The 20,976-nt window shown below is 37.9% G+C and overlaps 1 protein-coding gene across 1 annotated transcript in view; it reads left to right on the top strand.

Annotated features, from left to right (window-relative positions):
* dcaf12 (DDB1 and CUL4 associated factor 12) overlaps window positions 1–3,812 on the top strand; it is a 77,850-nt gene extending 74,038 nt beyond the window's left edge. Inside the window, exon 9 of the mRNA XM_052041662.1 lies at window positions 3,119–3,812. Within this exon, the coding sequence (XP_051897622.1) occupies window positions 3,119–3,277 (159 nt within the window). The 3' untranslated portion in view covers window positions 3,278–3,812. The remainder of the gene's footprint in view (window positions 1–3,118) is intronic.
* Window positions 3,813–20,976: the final 17,164 nt, after the last annotated feature.

The following is a 20,976-nucleotide window of genomic DNA, read 5'->3' as shown; positions in this document are numbered from 1 at the left end:
TGAAACTACCATTATTGGTTGGTAATGGTTTATTATTGTCATGTGTACCAAGATGCAATGAAAAAATTTGTTTGCGTGCCATCAAGGCAGATCATGCCATTATTAAGTACATCAAGGTAGTAAAAAGTAAACAGAATGCAAAATATGGTGTTGCAATTACAGAGAAAATCCAATGTAGGTAAGTAATTCTGACAATGTTAGAATTGAGATTTAAAAGAGTAGAACTATTATAGTAAATGTAAACCAGCTGGGGATAGCTCACAAAGAATCGCTAAGCTCCGGTGCCAGCTTGCAACAGGATTATAAAGTTTCCTGCCCCCGGGCAAGGAGGGAATGGAGAAAAGTACCGGAATCTTGAAATCTAGTTTTAACAATTTAGCACAAAAGACGTAATGACAAGTATTTGTCAAAGATAATTGATACACAGATAAATAGGTTCAAAACATTGTTAAGGGGCAAAGAGCTTGGCATTATGGGGATAAAAAGCACAAGCTCTTCATGTCAACAGGATGCCAGTTTTTTATTAGAGCAATCTAGAACTAATCCCATTGATATACTTTCTCTCTAGCAACTTTCTCTGCTTTTAGAATCCTTGGGATCAAAGATGACTTCAATTTTTTGGGCTCTTGGGAGGCTCAAGAGTTCTTTGAGACATCCACAGGTGGAGCAGGTGGTATTTGTGGAGTGGAGCTGGATAGTTAGGAATATTGTGCTCTCCTTTTGTTTGCATTTGGCCTCCACATGCTCATTGTAGAGATTCAAGGTGCGCAGTGACTTCTTGGATGCTTCTCCTCCATTTTGAACATTTAGGATGTTGCACTTTTTCCAAGGAAGTTTTAGGAATGTCATTAAAGTGTCTTCTTTGCCCTCTTTGAAATCTCTTGCTTTGATGGAGGTTAGAGTGTGTCTTGAAGGAGTCTGGTGTCAATGCCCACAGGAGCTGGTCAAGCATGATCAAAGCATTGTTGCTGGGAATGTTGGCCTTGTAGAAGCCACTGATGTTGGTTCACCTATCCTGTCAATAGTTCTAGAAGATATTGTGGTGACATCATTGGTGGCTCTTGTGTAGTGCTTTGAGGTGCTTACTGCAAGTTGTCCATATCTCTAAAACAAAGAGAGATGGAGATACCTACTGCTTAGTAGACCACGAACTTGGTACCATGTTTGAAATATTGTTCCTCATTTGCCAAAGGCTGTGCTGGAACACTGGAGGTGGTGGTAAATTTTGTCATCAGTATCTGCCTTTGAGAGGTGGCTCCCATGATGCAGGTAGCAGTACACATTTCCAGGGTCTTGCTCTGGATCTTGATTCTTGGGGGTATTGTGCTGTGGGGCAGATTGTCAAGGACCTTTATCATCTTGTGCTTCTTGCAAGTCCCACCCTTTTATAAGTGTCATTGAAAGAATCACCAAGGACCTTAAGCTTGGTTTCTGAATGTGGTTTTACACAAGTGTTATCTGAATACTATTTGCTGATTGAGATTACCTTGGTTATGGGGTAGAGGTAATGAAGATTGAAGTTTCCTGTTAACTGAACTTTAGTGGGAAGCTTGTGCTAAGATGTACTATTGCAGTGAGAAGGATTAAGAAGAGGTTTGGCGCAATGATATAGCCTTGCATACACTCTGAACTCAGATTGGGTCTGTCTATGGTGGACCCATTAGTTAGGATCACTTGCAAGTCATCATATAGCAGAGGTACAATGATAATGAATTTCTGAGGACAGCCAGCAGGGTAAAGGATTCTGCATATCCTACTCAGTTCAGAGTTTGAAGGCGCTTTGTTGGTTTGCAGAAGGGAGGTGTTGTACCGAAGTAATGCTGCTGCAGTTGTAACAGGACAAGTTACTAGTAATACTGTTAAGTCTACTTGCAGTGACTATGTCCAAACCCATCATTGAAGCATGTATGCATCTATGTACTTTTCTAATAAGTCTAATTGCACTCAAAAACAAATTAATGGCTGTACAATGTTTCCTTAATGTACTCCCAAGTAGTGGTGATATCATAAGTATGTTGGAACAGCTTGGTTTTTAGATGATAGCAAATCTTTCCGTTGACTACTGCTTTTGGAATTTGTTCAGGGTTTTAGGTTCTTTCAGTATTTAGTGAAATCATAGTGAACTGTTTTATGTAAAATAACTTGCTGATATTGAGTATATAGTTACTAATGGATGGAAAATGTTTTTTCGTTCATGGACAGTTGTTAATTCATTCTTCCATCTGGTAAAAATAAATCTTCTGAACTATACAGTCAGTATTTGCCTTTTAATGACTAATCCTTGTATTGAAGACGAAAGTTAAATGTTTTGCGTTGACTAATTGGATGTAGTTAAATTATGTTGCCCAATATATAATTTTTTTCTTAAGTATTAATGTTTGTTTTGTGCTGCAAAATATTTTAACATTCTAAACGTGTTCAAATTTCCTAACTGATTCTGACTTAGTAATACCAATGTTCCTTAGTATATTAGTCTGATATAATGAACGCTGTACTTCACAGTAAAAGGGACATCTGGACATGCAGTAAATGCATTTTATCAAAGATAATTTCACTCAATACATTCTGGTTTAAACGTTTCTCCCTGTTGTTCTTTTGTTAGTAAGGGTTACCTCTTATTGGTGTTTCGTGGTCACCAGATGTCAAATCAGAGTACATAGTACATTTGTGAGCTTCAGCTGCTGCAAAACAACAAATTTCACATCATATAAATTAATGATAATAAATCTGATCCTCAATGTGAAGGGAATCACTGCTGAGTCAGATACAGTCCATAGACATTTTGAACAATGAACAGCAGGGGGAACCCTGGCTGAATATAGTTTTCTCTTGTAAATGAAGAATATTGTGTCCATTTTTGCCTTGCTGTTTCGCTAGGTGTAGTCACAAAATTCATTTGGGATCAGATCTGAACTTGGGTCCTTCCTTGTTCAGAGATGGTTCTCAGAACCACGGAGGGATCAAAATAACATTTCCTTTTCAATTTGCTCTTTGTTTCTTATTTAACTAGGATATTGCTATTAGTTTTCAGTAAATGACCTTTTGATCAAATGATAGATAAATTTTCATTGTCCTTTTAATTTGGCTCTTCTGATGGATTTATTTTATATTATTACAGAATCACGATGAAACATGGAGGAATTACTTTTCAGACATCGACCACTTCCCGAATGCGGTCTATACACATTGTTACGACTCCTCTGGAACAAAGCTTTTTGTTGCAGGGGGTCCCCTGCCTTCAGGTCTTCATGGAAATTATGCAGGCCTATGGAGCTAACAACCCCTTGCCATGTACTGTATTTGCAGATCCGTTGCATTTTATTTCTTGGGTTTTCACATTTCAGTAATCCTTCCAATGTTTTAAATATTGTGTGAAATACACAATATTTTCTGTTTCAACTATATGACTGTCTTTTATTTCTTTTAATTTGTGTCGGTGCTTCAGTTTTTCTGTTTCCTTCCTGATATAAGTTTCTTACTGAAAATGTATGTAGATTTAAACTGGTTCACTACTGATAGTGAGATAGGGTCCATTTAATTAATGCGTGACCACTACCAGATTTTCTGTGAAAGTTTGGAGGGGTGTAATGTGTGTAAAGGTACTTTGTGTCAATTAAATACAAAAAAAACTTAATTGATTCTGTGCAGGAGTGATGCGTTACCTTCACATATATCAAAATATGTTAACATTTTTAGTCCATGTTTCAGATGGACTTGTAATTCTACTTGTAACAAAATGTTGAATGTTTTGAAGTATAGGCCTAATGATACCCAAAGATTCATAAATTATTAATAAAGCTGTATGAATGGAATTTGTACATTTTTAAATTGTAACTTCAAGCTATTAAGCACCAGGGCTTTGCTTCTGCATATTGAATGAATAGTAAATGGTTACAAATTGCTTGGTCTCTTGTGGACAAGGGTATTTTCAATAACCAGGAAACCATTTTAAAATTTCAGTGTCACAACAAATAACTTTTGGTTGATACAGCTATTTCAATAACTTTTAACAATTTGAGAGAACGTTTTATTTTGCATTAAGTTGAGCATCTAGTGCAAGGAAATACCTGGGACTATTTTCCTTGCAATGGGTGTTCCTTTTAAAAAGCCACTACCATATACTAGTACAGTTCCTAATGGAAACATAAGATGTATTAAGACACTTTTCACTGAAATAGTTTATTTGGAAAAATTCTTGAAAAGAAAGGAATTACAGGTATGGGTGTGAAATTCATGGGTTGGGTGACTTTTGGTATATTTAAGTAAAATGAAATTTGATACTGTTTGTGCATGATACTTCAAAAATAGTTCTGCAGTTTATAATTGCCAATAAAAACAATGCTGGAAATACTCAGAAGAATAAGCAGAATCCGTGGAGAGAGAGGGTGAATAATTCATATTGATGACCTTTTAATTAGTAAAATGAGAGATGAACTTCATTCTAAAGTATGGAAAAGCACCTTATGCTTACTAGTTTGAGACAGGTTGATTGCAAATAATCTAGTTTCTTCGGGTAATTACATGGTATGCAAGCCTAGTGTGCATAGAGTGATGTGAGGGGAGCAGGTAGGTACACATTTAGCATGGTCTTTAAGCTGATAACTCTTTAGTACTACAGATATTCCCTGAATCTTACAAAGACTGTACTCGCTTTGGCTATCTGAGTTAAAATTTGTTAGTGGTTGCATTTTCAACACTGCATCCCACATAAATAGTTTACTCCACTGCTTATAGAGGACGGGCATCAATGGATAGTTCAGGTGGTACATAAAATTTGTTTGTGATTTGGTTGGTACACAACTTCTGTTTTTGAACTAATAAGACCATAAGATATAGGAGCAGAATTAGGCCATTTGGCCCATCAAGTCTGCTCCGCCATTAATCATGGCTGATTTTTGTTTTCACCCCCCCCCCCACCCTTTCTCCAGCCCTCTCCCCATAATAAGTGTAAGTCAAGCTCATGAAATATAATTTATGTTCAGTTGCATGTCTTCTTGGGAGTGACCTAATTGGGCACAATCATCTGCAAACATGGACCAATTCATCCAAACTTTTAAGATTGTGTAGTTTTCTCTGACTTTTAAAACTCACTACTGTTTAATATTTGAAGGCATTGTGATATATGCAAAGTAGATATCGAGAACGCAGCTTTTTAACTGTATTCGACTCGGGGAAAGCAATTGAAAGGGTCATCATCTTCCATTTGCTCTGGATGGAGATTTTGATAAAATTTTGCCAGAATCATCTTGAAGTCATTCCTATTAACTGTATCCAACCCTTGGGTAAGGACTCCAAAGACACAAGGATGTCATTGTTTCGTCCTTTGCTCAGGATCTGCAGTTGTCTGGCTGCAAAGATCATGTCTCTTTATCACTGAATCACTGGACAAGGAGGTGACGCAAGGAAACTACTTAGCCCATTGTGTATGTGCCATTCAAAAAGGAGCTACTCAACCTAATCCCATGTGAAGTGACTCATACCTTTCTATATGAAGATGGTTTCTGCCTCTACCACATTCTTAAGTAGTGGGATCCAGACCCCTTTGCTCCTCGGTGGAAAAAAAATCTTCCCTTGCCTCTCCTCTAATCCTATCAATTACTTTAAATCTATGCCCCTGGTTTTTAAACCCATGTACTAAAGGAATTTTTTTTTCCTATTTATTCTGTGTAGCCCCTTTACAATTTTATTCTCAATTAAATCTCCCTCGGTCTGCTCTTTCAAATTAAAACTGCCCTAGCATATCCATTCTTACCTTGACTGCTATTTTCCAGTCCGGGCAACGTGGTTGTAAGTTTTCTCAGCAGTGCAATCATGGCTTTCACGTGCTTGGTCATTGACCATACACGTGCTTAAGCTATGGCCTAATGAGTTGTTAGAATTCTCACTTAATATCCTTGTTCTTACATTCTATGCTTCAGCTAATAGAGGAGAGAATCCCAAAATTTTTTTAAGCATCTATGAACATTGACTCCAAGGCCCCGTTATTGCTCTGCATCACTTACTATCCTTCTATTTCTTGTAAAATCCCTTGCCTTGTCACACCTCCTCAAATGCATTACCTTGCACTCAAACTCAACTTGCCACTTTTTTGCCCATCTTAGACTATATATATCTTTGTACCAACAAAAGCTTTCTTTATTGTAAATTTTTGTATTACATGCAAACCTCTGGATGTGCTCCCTGCATTTTAGGTTTACTTGATATATATCACAAAAAGCAAGACTCAGCCCTGTGGAACCTCGCTGGTAACAACCTTTCAGTTACAAAAGCACCAGTCAACAATTACCTTTTTATAATAAAAACAAAGTGCTGGAAATCTCAGCAGATCAGGCCGCATCTATGTGAAGAGAAACAAAATTAATTCTGCCTTCAGTCGAGTGGAAGATTTTAAAGATCTAAAAATTAACTGGGTGGTGCCTTATTCTGAAACTATGCTCTCAAGTTTTAGATGTTTCCAAGAAGAGAAACCTCTTGGCATCCCACCCTGTCGAACACTATCAGAATCTTGGGCGTTTCATTTCTTCTATAATCCAATGAATTCAGGCCCAGCTTGCTCATCCTTTCTTTGTGTGTCAATCCCTTTATCCAAGGAATCAACCTCATGAAACTTCTCTGTACTACTTCCAATGCAAACACATTCTTCCTTAAACACAGAGACCAAAATGGTACATAGCCCTCCAGGTACAGCCTCAACAGTGCTGTGTAAAGTTGCATCAAAACCTACTTTTATACTAAATACCTCTAGCAACAAAGGCCAACATTTAATTAGCCTTCATGTTTACTTGCTGTCCTTGCATGCTAACTTGGTGTTTAGTGAGCTGAGACACCTAGATCTCTGTATTGCAATATTTTGTAGTCTCACTCAATTTACATAATTTTTCATTATAATTTCCAAAGTGAATAACTTCGCACATCACTCTAAATCTGCCAACCTTTTGTCCAATCACCTTATATCCTTTTGCAAGCTTTTTGTGTCCTCTGCACACTCTGCTAATCCACCTACTTTTCTAGCACTAGCAAAACTGGCTACAGCACAGTTAGTCAACCAGGTCATCTCTATAAATAGTTGAAGCCCCTGCATTGATCTCTTAGAATCCAACTAGTTACTGATTGGCAATACATTGTCATAAGTTCTCTGTCAGGTATAAACTTCCCTTTTTTTGGTGCCTTATCCTAACCTTTATGTGCCTTGGCATTCAAGGGCTCTAGATTTGGCAGTCCCACCCATTTTTGTGGGACTGTTTACCCTGAGCCCATTGAATAATACATGCCTTGCATTGCTTTGAGATTGACTTACCTTTAAGTAGCCATAACTAAATCACTGCTTGTTCTTAAAATCAACCTGCCACATTTTAGAGCATTTATTCATTTTCTTCTCCATCACTATGCTAAATGAAACTAAGATCACAAATACAATGCTTTCCAGCTGATAACTCATTTTATCTGCCCAACTCAGTTGCCTCAAATTAAATCAAGAATTGCACTCCCTCATTTGGAGATTGCTACATACTGGCTAAAGAAGTTCTCAATGCAATTTGAGAATTCTGTACCTTTTTAAACTGACCATACCAATTAATGATAAAGATAATTAAAATCCTCTGCTGTTGCTACCTTAGTGCTTTTGTACTTGCCACATGTTCTTCTATCTCCCTTGGACCATTTGGAGGTCTTGTTCCTCCTGCTCAATGTGAAGCTACCTTGACTTTGATTAGAACTATTCTACTTTGTATTGTGCAGAATGTGTATTTTGACAAGCATCTTTCCAGCAATTATCAACAAAGACTTATCATCAAAACTGTTATGGATGGACCAGTTTCTTTCCCTCTTGTAGTGATGGGTTCTTGAAGGACCTTTTTCCTTCAGTCCACAAATTAGCACTGGTTTGTCAAGCATCATGTACCACCAATCTTGTATACTGCTGTTGAGATTGCATTAAAACTGTGTTTTGCCCTTTGACCAAGTCCAGTGCTTTCATAATCACAGTGAGTACTTCATTGATATGCTATGTAATTGTTACATTGCTTCACTTACCTTATACTCATTCATGTGATTATGCATGTGGCTGGCATTTATTACCCATCTTTAATTTGCCCTTCAATTGACTTGGTTTACTATTCCATTCCAGAGGGCACTTGAGTCAACCACATTGATGTGTCTGGAGTCACGGCCTTTCCCTGAAGGATATTTTTGAATGGATTTTTATGGTAGTTTCCTGATATCCATGACTGACACTAGATTTTTATTCCAGGTTTATTTAATTAGGCAAATTCTCCATCTGCCAGGATGGAACTCAAACTTGTGTCTGTGGATCGACAGGACAGGTCAGGCTTCTCAATGCCAGCTGAGTTATTTAACCATCATGGTATTGTGCCCACAATGTCATCAAATGTTGAGCTAGCCTCCAGCCAGTGGGATTTGACAACTGGCAAAAAGTAATATTCTTGTCAAGAAGTATTTTGTGACAGCCTATTTGATTTTTTTTCCTCTCAATTTCAGGTTGGCTTGACATGGAAATTGAATTTTGAAAGAATTTGACTAGAATCTGTGCTGTAATCAGCTCAGTGGATGTTAGATCTCCTGACAATGATATAGTTAATCAGATGCTAGTGTTCAGAATGAGCAAGATTCCATGAAGTCTGTTTTTTATTCTGCAAACAATGCTGTGTTGATAATAGTAAGATTGTGTAATTTCTTAGAATTAGATTGTTACTGTTATATTTACTAGTGCCCTGTAGGTTAATTAAGCCTGTCAGAGTCTGCTTTGAAATCACAATGAGGACCGTTCTATCTATCCTCAGGATCTGAATGCTGGTGTTTTTAATGTATATGGTTGAGGTGTGACTGGTGATGATAAAGCCAGCACTTCCTGTCCATCTTTTAAAATACTGCTTGAATGGCTCGTTAAACTCGAGGGCAATTAAAAGACAACTACATTGGTGGGTTTGACAAATTGGACTAAGTGTGCTCTTGGTCATTGTAAAACTCTTGAATAGTTGGTGTATGTGCACTGATGAAATTAGTGGGACACTTCCCAGCAAGATGCATTGTCTTGAGGTGGTCATTAATACCGGAGTCTCATAGAGTAATACAGCACAGAAACAGGCCCTTTAGCCCAAGTGGCCCACGCCAACCACAGCATCCTCCCTGCTAGTTCCAGTTGCCCATGTTTGGCCCATAACCGTCTAAGCCCCTCCCCTACATGTAGCCAAATGCCTATTAAATGTTGCAATTGTACCCGTCTTGACCACTTCCTCTGGCAACTCATTCCAGGTACTCATTACCTTCTGTGTAAAGAAGTTATCTCTTCGGTCCCTTTTAAATCTCTCCCCTCTTGTATCTATGCCCTCTAGTTTTGGACTCCCCAACTCTGGGGAAAAGACTATGACCACCCACCTTATCCATACCCCTTCCAAGAGGTCACCCCTCATTCTCCTAAGCTCCAAGGAATAAAGATCCAGTATGGCCAACCTCCCCCTATAACTCAGGCCTTCTAGTCGAGGTAGCATTCTCGTAAATCTCTTCTGCACCCTCTCCAGCTTGACAATGTCTTTCCTGTAACAGGGTGACCAAAACTGTACACAATACTCCAAGTGTGACCTCACCAACAACTTGTATAACTGCAACATAATGTCCCTGCTCCTAAACTCGATGCCCTCACTGATGAAGGCCCGCATGCTAAACGCCACTTTCACCACCCTGTCTACTTGTGCAGCCACTTTCAGCGAACTGTGCTCTTGTACTCCCAGGTCCCTCTCAGTGCCCTGCCATTCACTGTATAAGTTCTGCCCTGGTTTGAATGCATCATGTCACACTTGCCTAAATTGAAATCCATTTGCCATTCCTCAGCTCATCTCCCTAACTGATCAAGATCTCTGCAATTCATTGTAACCTGCTGCACTATCAATAAGACCCCCTTATTTAGTATCAGCAAATTGCTAATTGTGTTAAGTATATTTGCATCCAAATCATTTACATACATAATGAATAACAGAGGTCCCAACACTGACACCTGGGGCACCCCACTAGTCAAAGGCCTCCAGCCAGAGAATCGACCTTAGAATATCACCCTCAGCTTCCTATCATTGAGCCAATTCGGAGTCCACCTTGCTAGCTCCCCCTGAATCCCATGCAACCTAACCTTCCAGATCAGCCTGCCATGTGGGACCCTGTCAAAGGCCTTACTAAAGTCCATATGGACAACATCCACTGCCCTACCTTCATCTATCCCCTTGGCTACCTCTTCGAGAAACTCCATAAGATTTATCAGACATGACCTCCCACGCACAAAACCATGCTGACTATTCTTGATCAGGTCTTGACTGTCCAAATGATGGTCGATCTTGTCCCTCAGAATTCCCTCCAGTAACTTCCCTACAACTGAACTCAGGCTTACCGATCTGTAGTTCCCTGGCCTGTCCTTGCTACCCTCCTTGAACAAAGGAACAACATTAGCCAACCTCCAGTCTTCTGGAACTTCACCAGTGGCTAATAATGGGGCAAATATCTCTACAAGGGCCTCCGTGATTTCTTCCCTGGCCTCCCATAAGGTCCAGGGGTGCACTTAGTTAGGTCCTGAGGATTTGCCCACCTTAATGTGCTTAAAGGCTGCAAATACCTCCATCATAATAAGCATGTGATTCAAGACCCTCATTTCTTTGGCATGCATGATACTCTCCTTAATAAATATGCCAGCTGATTGATACATTGTTTAACTTGAAATAGTTTCAGTAAAGCAATCACAAAATCTGCATTGGTCTTAAAAGTATAGAAGAGACAGCTTCATTAGCAGCTTAGTTCCTTCTGCTTCAGTAAGCATTATTTCAGTTAATAAAGTACAAGTAAACTGCTGTTTCACTTGGAAGGAATGTTTGGGGTCTAGATCAGCAGGAAGGAAGATATGAGAGTAGATACTTTATCCTTGCACTGGAAGCCACTGTGAAAAGAGGTTGGTACTGGTGTGATTGAAGTGTGCACTAGATTAGCATGAAGGGATGCTGTATGCAGAACACTGAAAGGGAAAGATGTATTTGGTGATTGAATTGTTCTAAAATTGGTGTAGGATAATCCACTAAATGTTGGGGTGGATAGAATTTCTCTTAAGTGCCATTTCATAAGTTTTGGAAATGATGAGGTTTGAGGGCAAAAGTGCATGAAGTGGAGCAAACACCAATGATGGCTCTCGATCGTGGTGCAAGGGGACCTGGAATAGAAGACTTATTAATTGCGCTGGTGCAGAAAGTGATTTGAAGGCCACTTCAGGAGTGTGATAAAACTGGGAAGCGGAATCGATTCCTTACAGAAAGGGGGATAGAAGATGGTGTCTAACAAAACAACAAGTGGGCTAAATCGCTTTACAATCTATTTCCAGAAATTACCAATTCTCCCTTTCCAATCTGTTGTCAATGTGTCATGTGACAGGAAAGGACGATTGAAGATTGGAGGCAATATTGCTGACTTTTTTTTAGTTTGGTGTGAGAGTTGGAGGTACCAAAAAAATATGAATATACTGACGATAAGTATTGGAGGAGAATTGCATGGGACTGGAGCAAATAATTATCCATAGATCCACACAAACTGGGGAAATATCGGACCTGCACAGCATCTTTTATGTGAAGGGGGTGAATGGAGTTGAAGGAAAAGTATATTCGGGTTGAAGACAGTGTTGTGGTACTGGTTGGATCTCTGTTTAAGGAAGCTGCTGAGGGCTGTCAGACATGCTGATGGAGGCAGAGAGGGACTGGCTATCCAAGATGAAAAGCATATGTACAGGGCAATGTATTAATTTTGTGGAAGGTGATTTAAGAGTTCTGAATATTGATGTGAAGTGAATGAAAAGGGAATTAAAAAAACCTCCTATCAGTGGGGGGGGAAAAGGCTGAAATGATGGGTCTCTGAGCAGTCTTGTAGATTTGGGAAACAGGAAAAAGTGGGCTCTGTGTGTGGGGATCTGTGAGGTTGAAGGCTGGAAGTAGGAAGCGTAGGAAAGATCTCCAGAGGAAATGAGGATTGTGACAGTCTGGCAAATGATGGTGCTTGGTCATGGTCCGGGGCACTTAGCTCATTTTCTCATTCAACCTCAGCAAGGTGGATCTGCATTTGTAAATCAACACTGCCACCATCTGTTTCTGGTGATAGGCTACTAATCAATATATATTGTACACCTGCTGACTCCACAGCTCACTTGCTTACACTTCTCCCCCTCTTGATTAAATAGGGCACTATCATGTCCTCCCAGTTTTGTATTTCTAATGCTTTTGTTTTGATGTAATAACAATTTTCCACTCCCACTCTGACCTTTCCATCCTAAGCCACTTTGGCATTTTTAATGCAACTCAAAAGAAGTTTGGGAAGCATCACCTTATTGCTCTGAGCACTTTATTGTCTTTTTTACATGACATTATGATCTGAAATCATTGAACTCAATGTCTCTTTTAATTGAATAGAAGGCACTGATAATGATTCTGCTGTTGCCATTTACAGTTCGTTTGAACCCTTCTGTTTACTTGTCCCATTACCATCTTTTGCTTTGCATCATTGTTGATTTGGTCATTTAATCATTCTAGCCTATCACTTCCTCTTGTTCTTGCATCCTTCTCACCTCTTAAAACCTATTACATCTATAATTTTAACATTCTGATGGAAGGTTATTAAATTGATAATTCTGTTTCCTTCTCTGTAGATGCTGCCTGGACTTGAGCATATTTTGTTTTCATTTCAGATTTCAGCATCTGATGATCTTACATTTGTGTATATAACCTCACATCTTAATGCAGTGAGAATTAAAATGTTACTTTGCTGAGAATGCTTTTCAAAGATTGTGTACTTGTTCCAAAAAGCAACGTTTATTCCACAAAGACTAACAAAATTTAGAAACAACAAATGTTTCTTTTTTTAAAAAAAGCATGATATATATGAAAAGTAACATATCAAGACATTTGGGTGTGACTTTCTGTCTTTATCTTCAGATCTTTTGAGTTGTAGATTTCTTGCACTGGTATTTCTTGCATCTTTTATACATAGTACTCCTGGTTTTATATGTCTTGAGAGTCCAATACTAATGAAAAGATCATTGGAACATAAGAAAATAGGAGGGGTAAGAAGTCACTTCGCCCCTCAGATCTACTTGCCATTCAATGTGATCTTGGCTAATTTGCTTTAGTCCTTGTCTCCTCTTCGATGCCAGTTACCCATAGCCCTCAATTCCCTGTATCTTCATCTTTAAATACCCCCGTGATCTAGCCTCCACAATAGTCTGGAGAGAGAATTCCAGAAATTTACCACCTCTGGATGAAGTTATTCTGTTGCACCTCAGTTTTAAATGACTGCCCCTAATCTTGTAACTATGCTAATTTACAACTAATTTACATCAAATGAAGTGAGAAAGCTTGTTTAACATTAATAATCAAGGAATTCACATGAGTGCTTAAAGTCATTGAGAAATGAAACCTAGAATGACACAAATGTTGCATATTTAATTTTCAAAAGAATTCCACCTCCATTTTCTTAGATCAACCAAGTTCCGTGGAATCTGCCACTCCAATACTTTCTTATATTTGTGTTACTTTATTTCATGCTACATTCAGAAATCAGTTTTTCTGACAGGTAAAAATACATTCAAAAATAGATTTAATTGTATCAATTTGAAAACAATGAGATGCCTCCAATGTTCCAGATTTATTAGATCCAAGTATTTCCATTTATCTATATAGATAAAAGATGTAGGGAATTATAGTTTATTTTAAACTAAGTCATCTTATTTAAGCATTGTTTAAGGTGGAGATAGGTAGATTCTTAACAAGAAAGGGGCTGAAAGGTTATCATAGGAAGACAAGAATGAAAAGTTGAGGTTACAATTGGATCTGCCATGGCCTTATTAAATGGGAACAGATTTGAGTGTCAAGGGTCCTACTCCTATTTCATTGAAGAAGAAAACACATTGAAGTACCTCATTCTTGGAGGCAATGTTAGTTGTAAGGGCTACCTACTAAGGGGTTTTTCTTGCTGAGGAGATGCCAGTGAAATTGGAATGCCAGCATTTAGCCTTTTAAACTGCAGAAGGTTGAGTTGTGGAAGTCCAGCACTTAGTTTTGGAAGGCCAGTCTTACCTATTGGATCGTGAGCAGGTTAAACAAAAATACAGTTTACTTGTTTAAAAATTAATTTGCTTTTTAAAAAAAAATTTTTTGCTTTAATGTTAATAATAAGTATATATGGGTGTTCTAATTGTGTTAATTCTTAGCTTCAACTTTTAAGTTTTTTTTAATGTCTTTATATGTCAGGTGTATGTAAAAAAATATTCACAGCTTTTACAGTTAGCAAAGCTGGGGAATGGGACTTTAGTCAGATGTTTAAGAGATCATTTGGGCGTAGTGTCAGGGTTTTCTCACTTCCACTTGTGGCCCTTCTGCTGTTTGGGCCATGCCAATGGACCTCAATGCAGATGGCCAGCGAGATTTGCCCTCCACCTCAAGCCAGGCAATTAGAGAGATGGTGAAAACCAGCGCAGAAGGAATGGGTCATCAAGATCTGGCCCAAAATTCTGATCAACCCAAGTGCTGTTGTATGACAATGACATATATGTTATTACGGAAGTACTACACCATCATGGTTTTGAGGCATAACAAAAATATTAGATTAAAGTCTTGTGCCACATGTTCTGTTAAACAATTTGTACAGACAATAGTAATTGAAGCAAATGTCTACAGATGGAAATCAAAAACGGGTAATATTGAAAGCACTCAGGTCACCTTTGGGGAGAAAAAGAGTTGACATTTAGGGTCGACTCTTCACCAGAACTGGAAAACTAATTAAACAGGTTGTAGAGTGGAGAGAAAACAAAGGAAATATCTGTGAAAGGGTGCAGACCGAAGTTGTCAAGGTGACAATTTTTTTAAAAAAAAGCATTTGGAGATGGCGAAGAAAAAAAGCAACAAATTAAAATTGAGGTACACAGCCTGCTAAGTGTTTCCAGCATTTTCAACTTCTTTGTGAAGGCAGATTCTAGACACTATCTTGTGTCTCAAATGACTGTTTTACTTGCATGCAGATATAGCTGGAATTGATTTAGAAATAACCACTTTGCTGCTCACCAGAGTTATGAGCTGCCAGGTTATGGGGCTGAAAGTACAAGATGCTCCAGTGCTGTGTTTATCAAAGTAATACTTAATGGAATTGAGCTTCCCTTCAGAAATGACCTGAAAGTAGGATCATAGAGCTGTTCTATATGTTATCTAGATTTGTTTCATGGGGATTTTGACCTTTTTATAATATATTTTACTTTTTATATTTGTATGGTTTTTATACTGTTGAAAGCAGCAATTTTGACATGTGTTTTAACATGAAATAACAAAAATAAGTACATAAATATTTTTTGTAAATATTTTCTAACTTTTTCTTGAAGCTATTTTTAGGCCGCCTTCATATTTCTTAAGTCCTGGGTCTTTCAACCAACGCTGAAAACTCAGGAGATGGTGTCCCATCATGTAATCTAAATCACTAAAAACGAAATATCTGGGATCTGACACCTGACAACCACAACAAAATACACACCGGCAAATGTCATAATCTTGTTGAGACAAAGGAGACTGTAGATGCTAGAATATGGAGCAACACACGAGATGCTGCCTGATCCATTGATGCTGCCTGACCTGCTGAGTTTCTCCAGCATCTTGTGTGTCGTAATCTGGTCATGAGATCATAAGATTAGGAATTCATGTGATTTTAATCAATCTTCCCTTACCCTTATTATCAATGCAATACCCACTGGAAATTTTTTTTGACATTAATGACAGATATGCAGCACCTGGCAAATTATGATCTTTGTACAAATTAAATATTTGGAATAAAAGAGTAAATACTTGAAGTACTCAGCAGTTCACGTAGCATCTGTGGAGAGAGAAAATATGGTAAATGTTTGGGGAGAATGAACTCTGGTCATTTTAGGTTGATGTTGCCAAAGAATTCTTGGAATTCAGCATTTCTTGGCACTTATTAAGAATTTTGAGATACTAAACAATCATCCTGAAGAACCTCACCAATACTGGTTAAAATATGATTGTATACTTGCCACAAAAAATAAATTCCAAACCACTGCCACTTTGGGAAGTAATTGAATTCTTTCTGCGAAGTGTTCAAAATTGTATATATAACTCATTTTATGTGAGTAATATCGCTGTAATGAATTATGGTAATAGTAAACTAGTCACGACACCAGGGTGAAATTATTAATATGAATTCATTTCAGTACCAAAATTATATTTACATTATACATTTTTTTAGTCCAGCAACACTCAACTCTAATTGGCTAAAAGGCAAATGCTCTTTTCAGATTATTGACTTACCTGAAGAATTGAGAACTTTTTTCAATGATGTAAAATGAATCTTCGTTGAGGTTGAAATGGAGAATTTGGTGTGAAATTTAACTCCAAGTAAGCCTATGCCCACCATCTCTTAGCAAATAGATTGATGCATTAAATGAAGAGCACTGCTAATTAAATGTTTATGTTACTTAGAATGAATTTGATGGCATACATAGGAGACATTCCAAATACAAATGCTTTTTGGAACCTACTCTAAGTAACAACTTGTTTATCATAGTTAACTTTATGAGGGACATATTACTATCCTGCTTGAAGTAGATTGATTACCTTAGCCATGGAGGTTCCAACCTCTAATTTTTTTATATTTTGTTTTACATTACTGCTTATTATTTTATTTTTCCATTTTATACCATCAGATTATTATTTTAAATATTTCCCCCTCATTCATCCTCAGTTGGACTTCAACAGATGAAGGCTGGGCCAAGAAATTAAACATCCCATGACATGTTTGTGCAGGTGAAAAGATGCCCATACATACTTATTCTTTTATGCTGACTCCAGGTTGATTAAGATCTTGTGCAGCACACGGCCTCTTCAATTGTAAATGGCTATCCATCCACAAAACTGCTTTGACAGCCAGTTAAGCAATGGCCCCAAACCTTATCAGGTGTCAAATATCTATGAATTTCTGACATTAACATTCAAAAATATTCAAAAACTATTAATAACTTAAATACTACTAGGATCAAAAGGTATAATAATGAATAATTGGCATGGATTGCAAAAAGGAGGGAAATCTTGCTTATACCTACTTTGTTGAATTTTTTGAGAAGGTAACAGAGTAAACAATACTAATGGAAGTAGATTTTCAAAAATGATAATATACTTCATAATAGACCAATGAATAAAATCAGAAAATGTAGTGAAGAGATAGTAGGAGAATGGATTGCTGGCTGGCTTCAAGATCAAAAGAGAGTGAGATTTAAGGATAGCAGTTTGTATTGGAAGAAGGTGGGTTTACATTAGTGAGTAAGATTTTGTAATCAAAAAAAATTATGAATTTGTGGATGATATCAAACTGAGTGCAGGTGGCTTGGATAGCCAACACTGAAGAGGACTGCAACAAACTACAGGACGACATAAATGGGTGAATATGGAAATAATTACTTGCAAGTCTTGATGCGATAGAGAAACAGGCATTTACACTAACCATTACAAGTTGTACTGCATGTTACAAGGCCATGAAAAATAGCAAACAGGACTCAAACTAATTAGGAGAGGGTCAAAGTTGAAAATTCAGGAGATTATATGAAATTTATATTGAATGTTGGTTTGACTGCACATACAGTTCTGGTCACCATTTAACAAAGGGATACAGAAACTCTGCAAAGGATGTAAAGATTACAAGGGTGATTCAGAAAAGGGAGAGTACACATGAGAGAAGAATGAACAGACTGGGTCTCTGTTTTTCTTGAGAAAAGGTTGAGCGATGACCTAATAAAGGTATCTGTAATGATGAAAGCATTTGATAGAGGGAACACAGAATGTTTCCACTTGTACAAAAGAGTGTAACTGGAAGTCTTGGATTTCTTGGTGACCATTATATTCAATTAGGAATAAAGTATCTTCTTTACACATGAATGGTGTGAATGTGGAACTTGCTATCAGAGGAAATGTTTGATGTAAATATAGCTGGACACGTTTAATGAAGAAGAACATTGAGAGTTATACCGGTAGAGTTAAATGAGGAAAGACAGGAGGAGGCTTTAGTGAAGCACTAATGCCAGCATCAACAGGTTGGGCTGAATGGCCTGTATTGGACAACCTATGCAAGTAATTGTATATATTAGTTTAAAAACTTTTATGAAAATTACAACATTAAAAAAAAAGGTTAAATTGACTACATTTAAATTAAAAGATTTAATTACCCTGTACTTTTCCTTTACAGCCATACTTCATTCAAATGAAGGATCTAACCTGGCACAAAAACATGGGCATATTTCTCAGCTGAAGTGCTGTGAAATATGCAAAAGTTCACGATCTAGCATGGGACTCCACGAGGAGTCCAGTTTTGGAGCACAATCGGGGACATCATCAATCAAGGTAAAGGCTGACACTGCTGCCAGTTCTGCAGAAGATTCAGACTTGAGTGATTCGCCATTGAGTTATGATTTATGTCTAAGTTTATGTTAACAACAAATTAGGCAGGGTGAATTTCTGTTTTAGGTATTTGTTTATACTGTCTATGTATCTATGAAAATACATAGTGTCTTGGGATTGTTTATATCCATTTGTGAGTGCTCATAGCCTTGTTGATTTTTAATCTAAAATGCTTCCTCTGAAACTGTAACATGCCCTCAGCATTCCACTGTTGGATCAGCCAGATTATGTTGTCAAATGGCGAACAAGCAGCTGATAGTAAGAGATATTTGAACCCCCGTCATTCTAATTCAGAAAAAAGTGCGCTACCATGGAATCAGGACTGACATGGGGATATCTTCACCATTTTATTTTAAAATGGTTATGTGATTGAGGGGTAAGTAATGTATCTGCTTTATGTTCTCCCACTCCTAAACAGTTATCTCCTCATCCTCCTATTTTTCACCTGCATGCTGCCCTCAGCAACATCAAAAACAGGTCAGATTCCAACTGCATGCTGGCAACATGCAGTTCCATCTTTCTATCACATCTCTTAAGCCTATACAGACATTAAGTTGACAATGCTGACCCAAAATCCAGTGCTGGATGAGCAGAAATGTCATTTAAATAGTGGGAAGACATGTTATTGCTTTTGGTGTCTACCACCAACTCTGTTCCTTAGCTGCTAACCTGCATCCCACTCCCTTTAAAATAAGGCTGAAGTAAACTATTGACAATCTTGACATTATATTTGATCCGAGATTAACTTCTGCCGTACAACCTTGCCATCGCCAAGACTGCCAATGCCTACTTCCATAGTTTGATATAACTGATTCATCTCTACTCAAAAGTTCGTCAAACCTTTGTCCATGCTTGAGTCATCTTGAGACCTTACTATTCCAGTGTTCTCCTGGCTGAACATTGATCTTCCATGTTTTATAACCTTAATGTAATCTAAGTAGCTGATGCCTGTCTCATAATTTGTGTTGAGTGTCATTCAACCACCATAACTGTGCTCACTGACCTACAGAGGCAAAACCTCAGTTTTAAGATTCTTATCTTTATTTGCAGATCTCTCCTTGACCTTGGGCTTCCTCATTTCTTTAACATCATCCAACTGTACAGTCCTTCAGGATTTCTGCTACTCCAATTCTGGCATTCCAAATTTTAATTCCACCATCACTGGTAGCCCTGTTTTAAGCTCCTGTGTGAGCTCTAGAATCCCTTCCCTTAACCAGTTTCCTCACTACCTCTCTATTTAAGATGTTCATGAAACCCATCTCTGTCCAAGATTTTTATCATCTAATGTAAGAACTCATCTGGCTTGGTGTCAACTTTTTTTGGCAGCACTCAGTCCTCTGAAGCACCTTACTATGTTTCATGTTAAAGATCCTATAAATATGCAAGTTATTATAGTAATATGCCCTAAGTGCTTCATAGAAACATCATCAAACAAAAATTAATGCTAATGTGTTTCAGAACAGCATCACTACCACACAGATCCCATTGATTCCATCTCCCACGATGAACGAGAACCAGAAAGTGTTATCCCAATTTTAAGTTCCCACTCCTGCCTGCTGCAAAATCACACAGTGCCATGGATTAATTCTGTTAAAATGCGTTTATTAGCAGTATGCTGCCAGGGAGAATTCTCTTCTGACTCTCATGCAGAGTCTTTATCAGAGGTCTCCACAATACAAAGGGGCAGACATTAATTTATACAGTCCTTGTCACACACTTAAGCAATGCGGCTACACCAATTTCAATCGGGGAGCCTAAGATACAAAGACAAACCTCACACTCATTGTTTAGTATAATTGTCTTACAATCAAATTCCGGACACAGTAATTACCATCTGGTCTTGAGTCAGGGGCTTGCGTGCATGGTATTTTTTCATTAGTTATATGTACGGTCACAATTTCTTAACCCTTTACTTCCTCAAAAGCAGGAAGAGCGAGGCTAACAACAGAGTACAGTTTAAACCCCATAGTTGGAAATGTCATAGCTGGGGCTTAGGGAGGTGTGATATGCAGAAAGATCCTAATTTTCACGAAACTTTTTGAGTGATAGCTGGATTCGAATCTCTGCTGATAGAGAATTCACTCAGAAGAACTGAATAATTAAGATATCAACTTTGACTTAGTGTCAATGATCTTGTCCATGAGTGTATTGCACAAGACCCACTGCAGAAACTTGTCTATGGTGTCTAGGCTGACAATCAGTGCATTACTGCCACTTGAATCAGATGTTGAACCAATGTTCCTTTTCAATCTCCTATGGCAATATTTGAAGAATAGCAGTATTCTCTCTGATGCTACTTATCTGTCAATTAGTATCAGTAAAACAGATTATCTGACCATGAATTTCATTCTTGTTTCTGGGATCTTGCTTTGGTGATTTTTATTTTGCTGTCAAGTTTCCTTGCATCTTAACTGTATCTACATTTCAGAATGGGCTGTGAAGCACATTGAAAAGGCTGGAGCTGATTAAATTGCTAATAGAAGTGTCCTTAATGGGA

The sequence above is a fragment of the Pristis pectinata genome, chromosome 2 (assembly GCF_009764475.1).
Source record: "Pristis pectinata isolate sPriPec2 chromosome 2, sPriPec2.1.pri, whole genome shotgun sequence".
NCBI lineage: Eukaryota > Metazoa > Chordata > Chondrichthyes > Rhinopristiformes > Pristidae > Pristis > Pristis pectinata.
The sequence above is the reverse complement of the archived record's forward strand: the minus strand, read 5'-3'. Positions and strand labels throughout refer to the sequence as shown.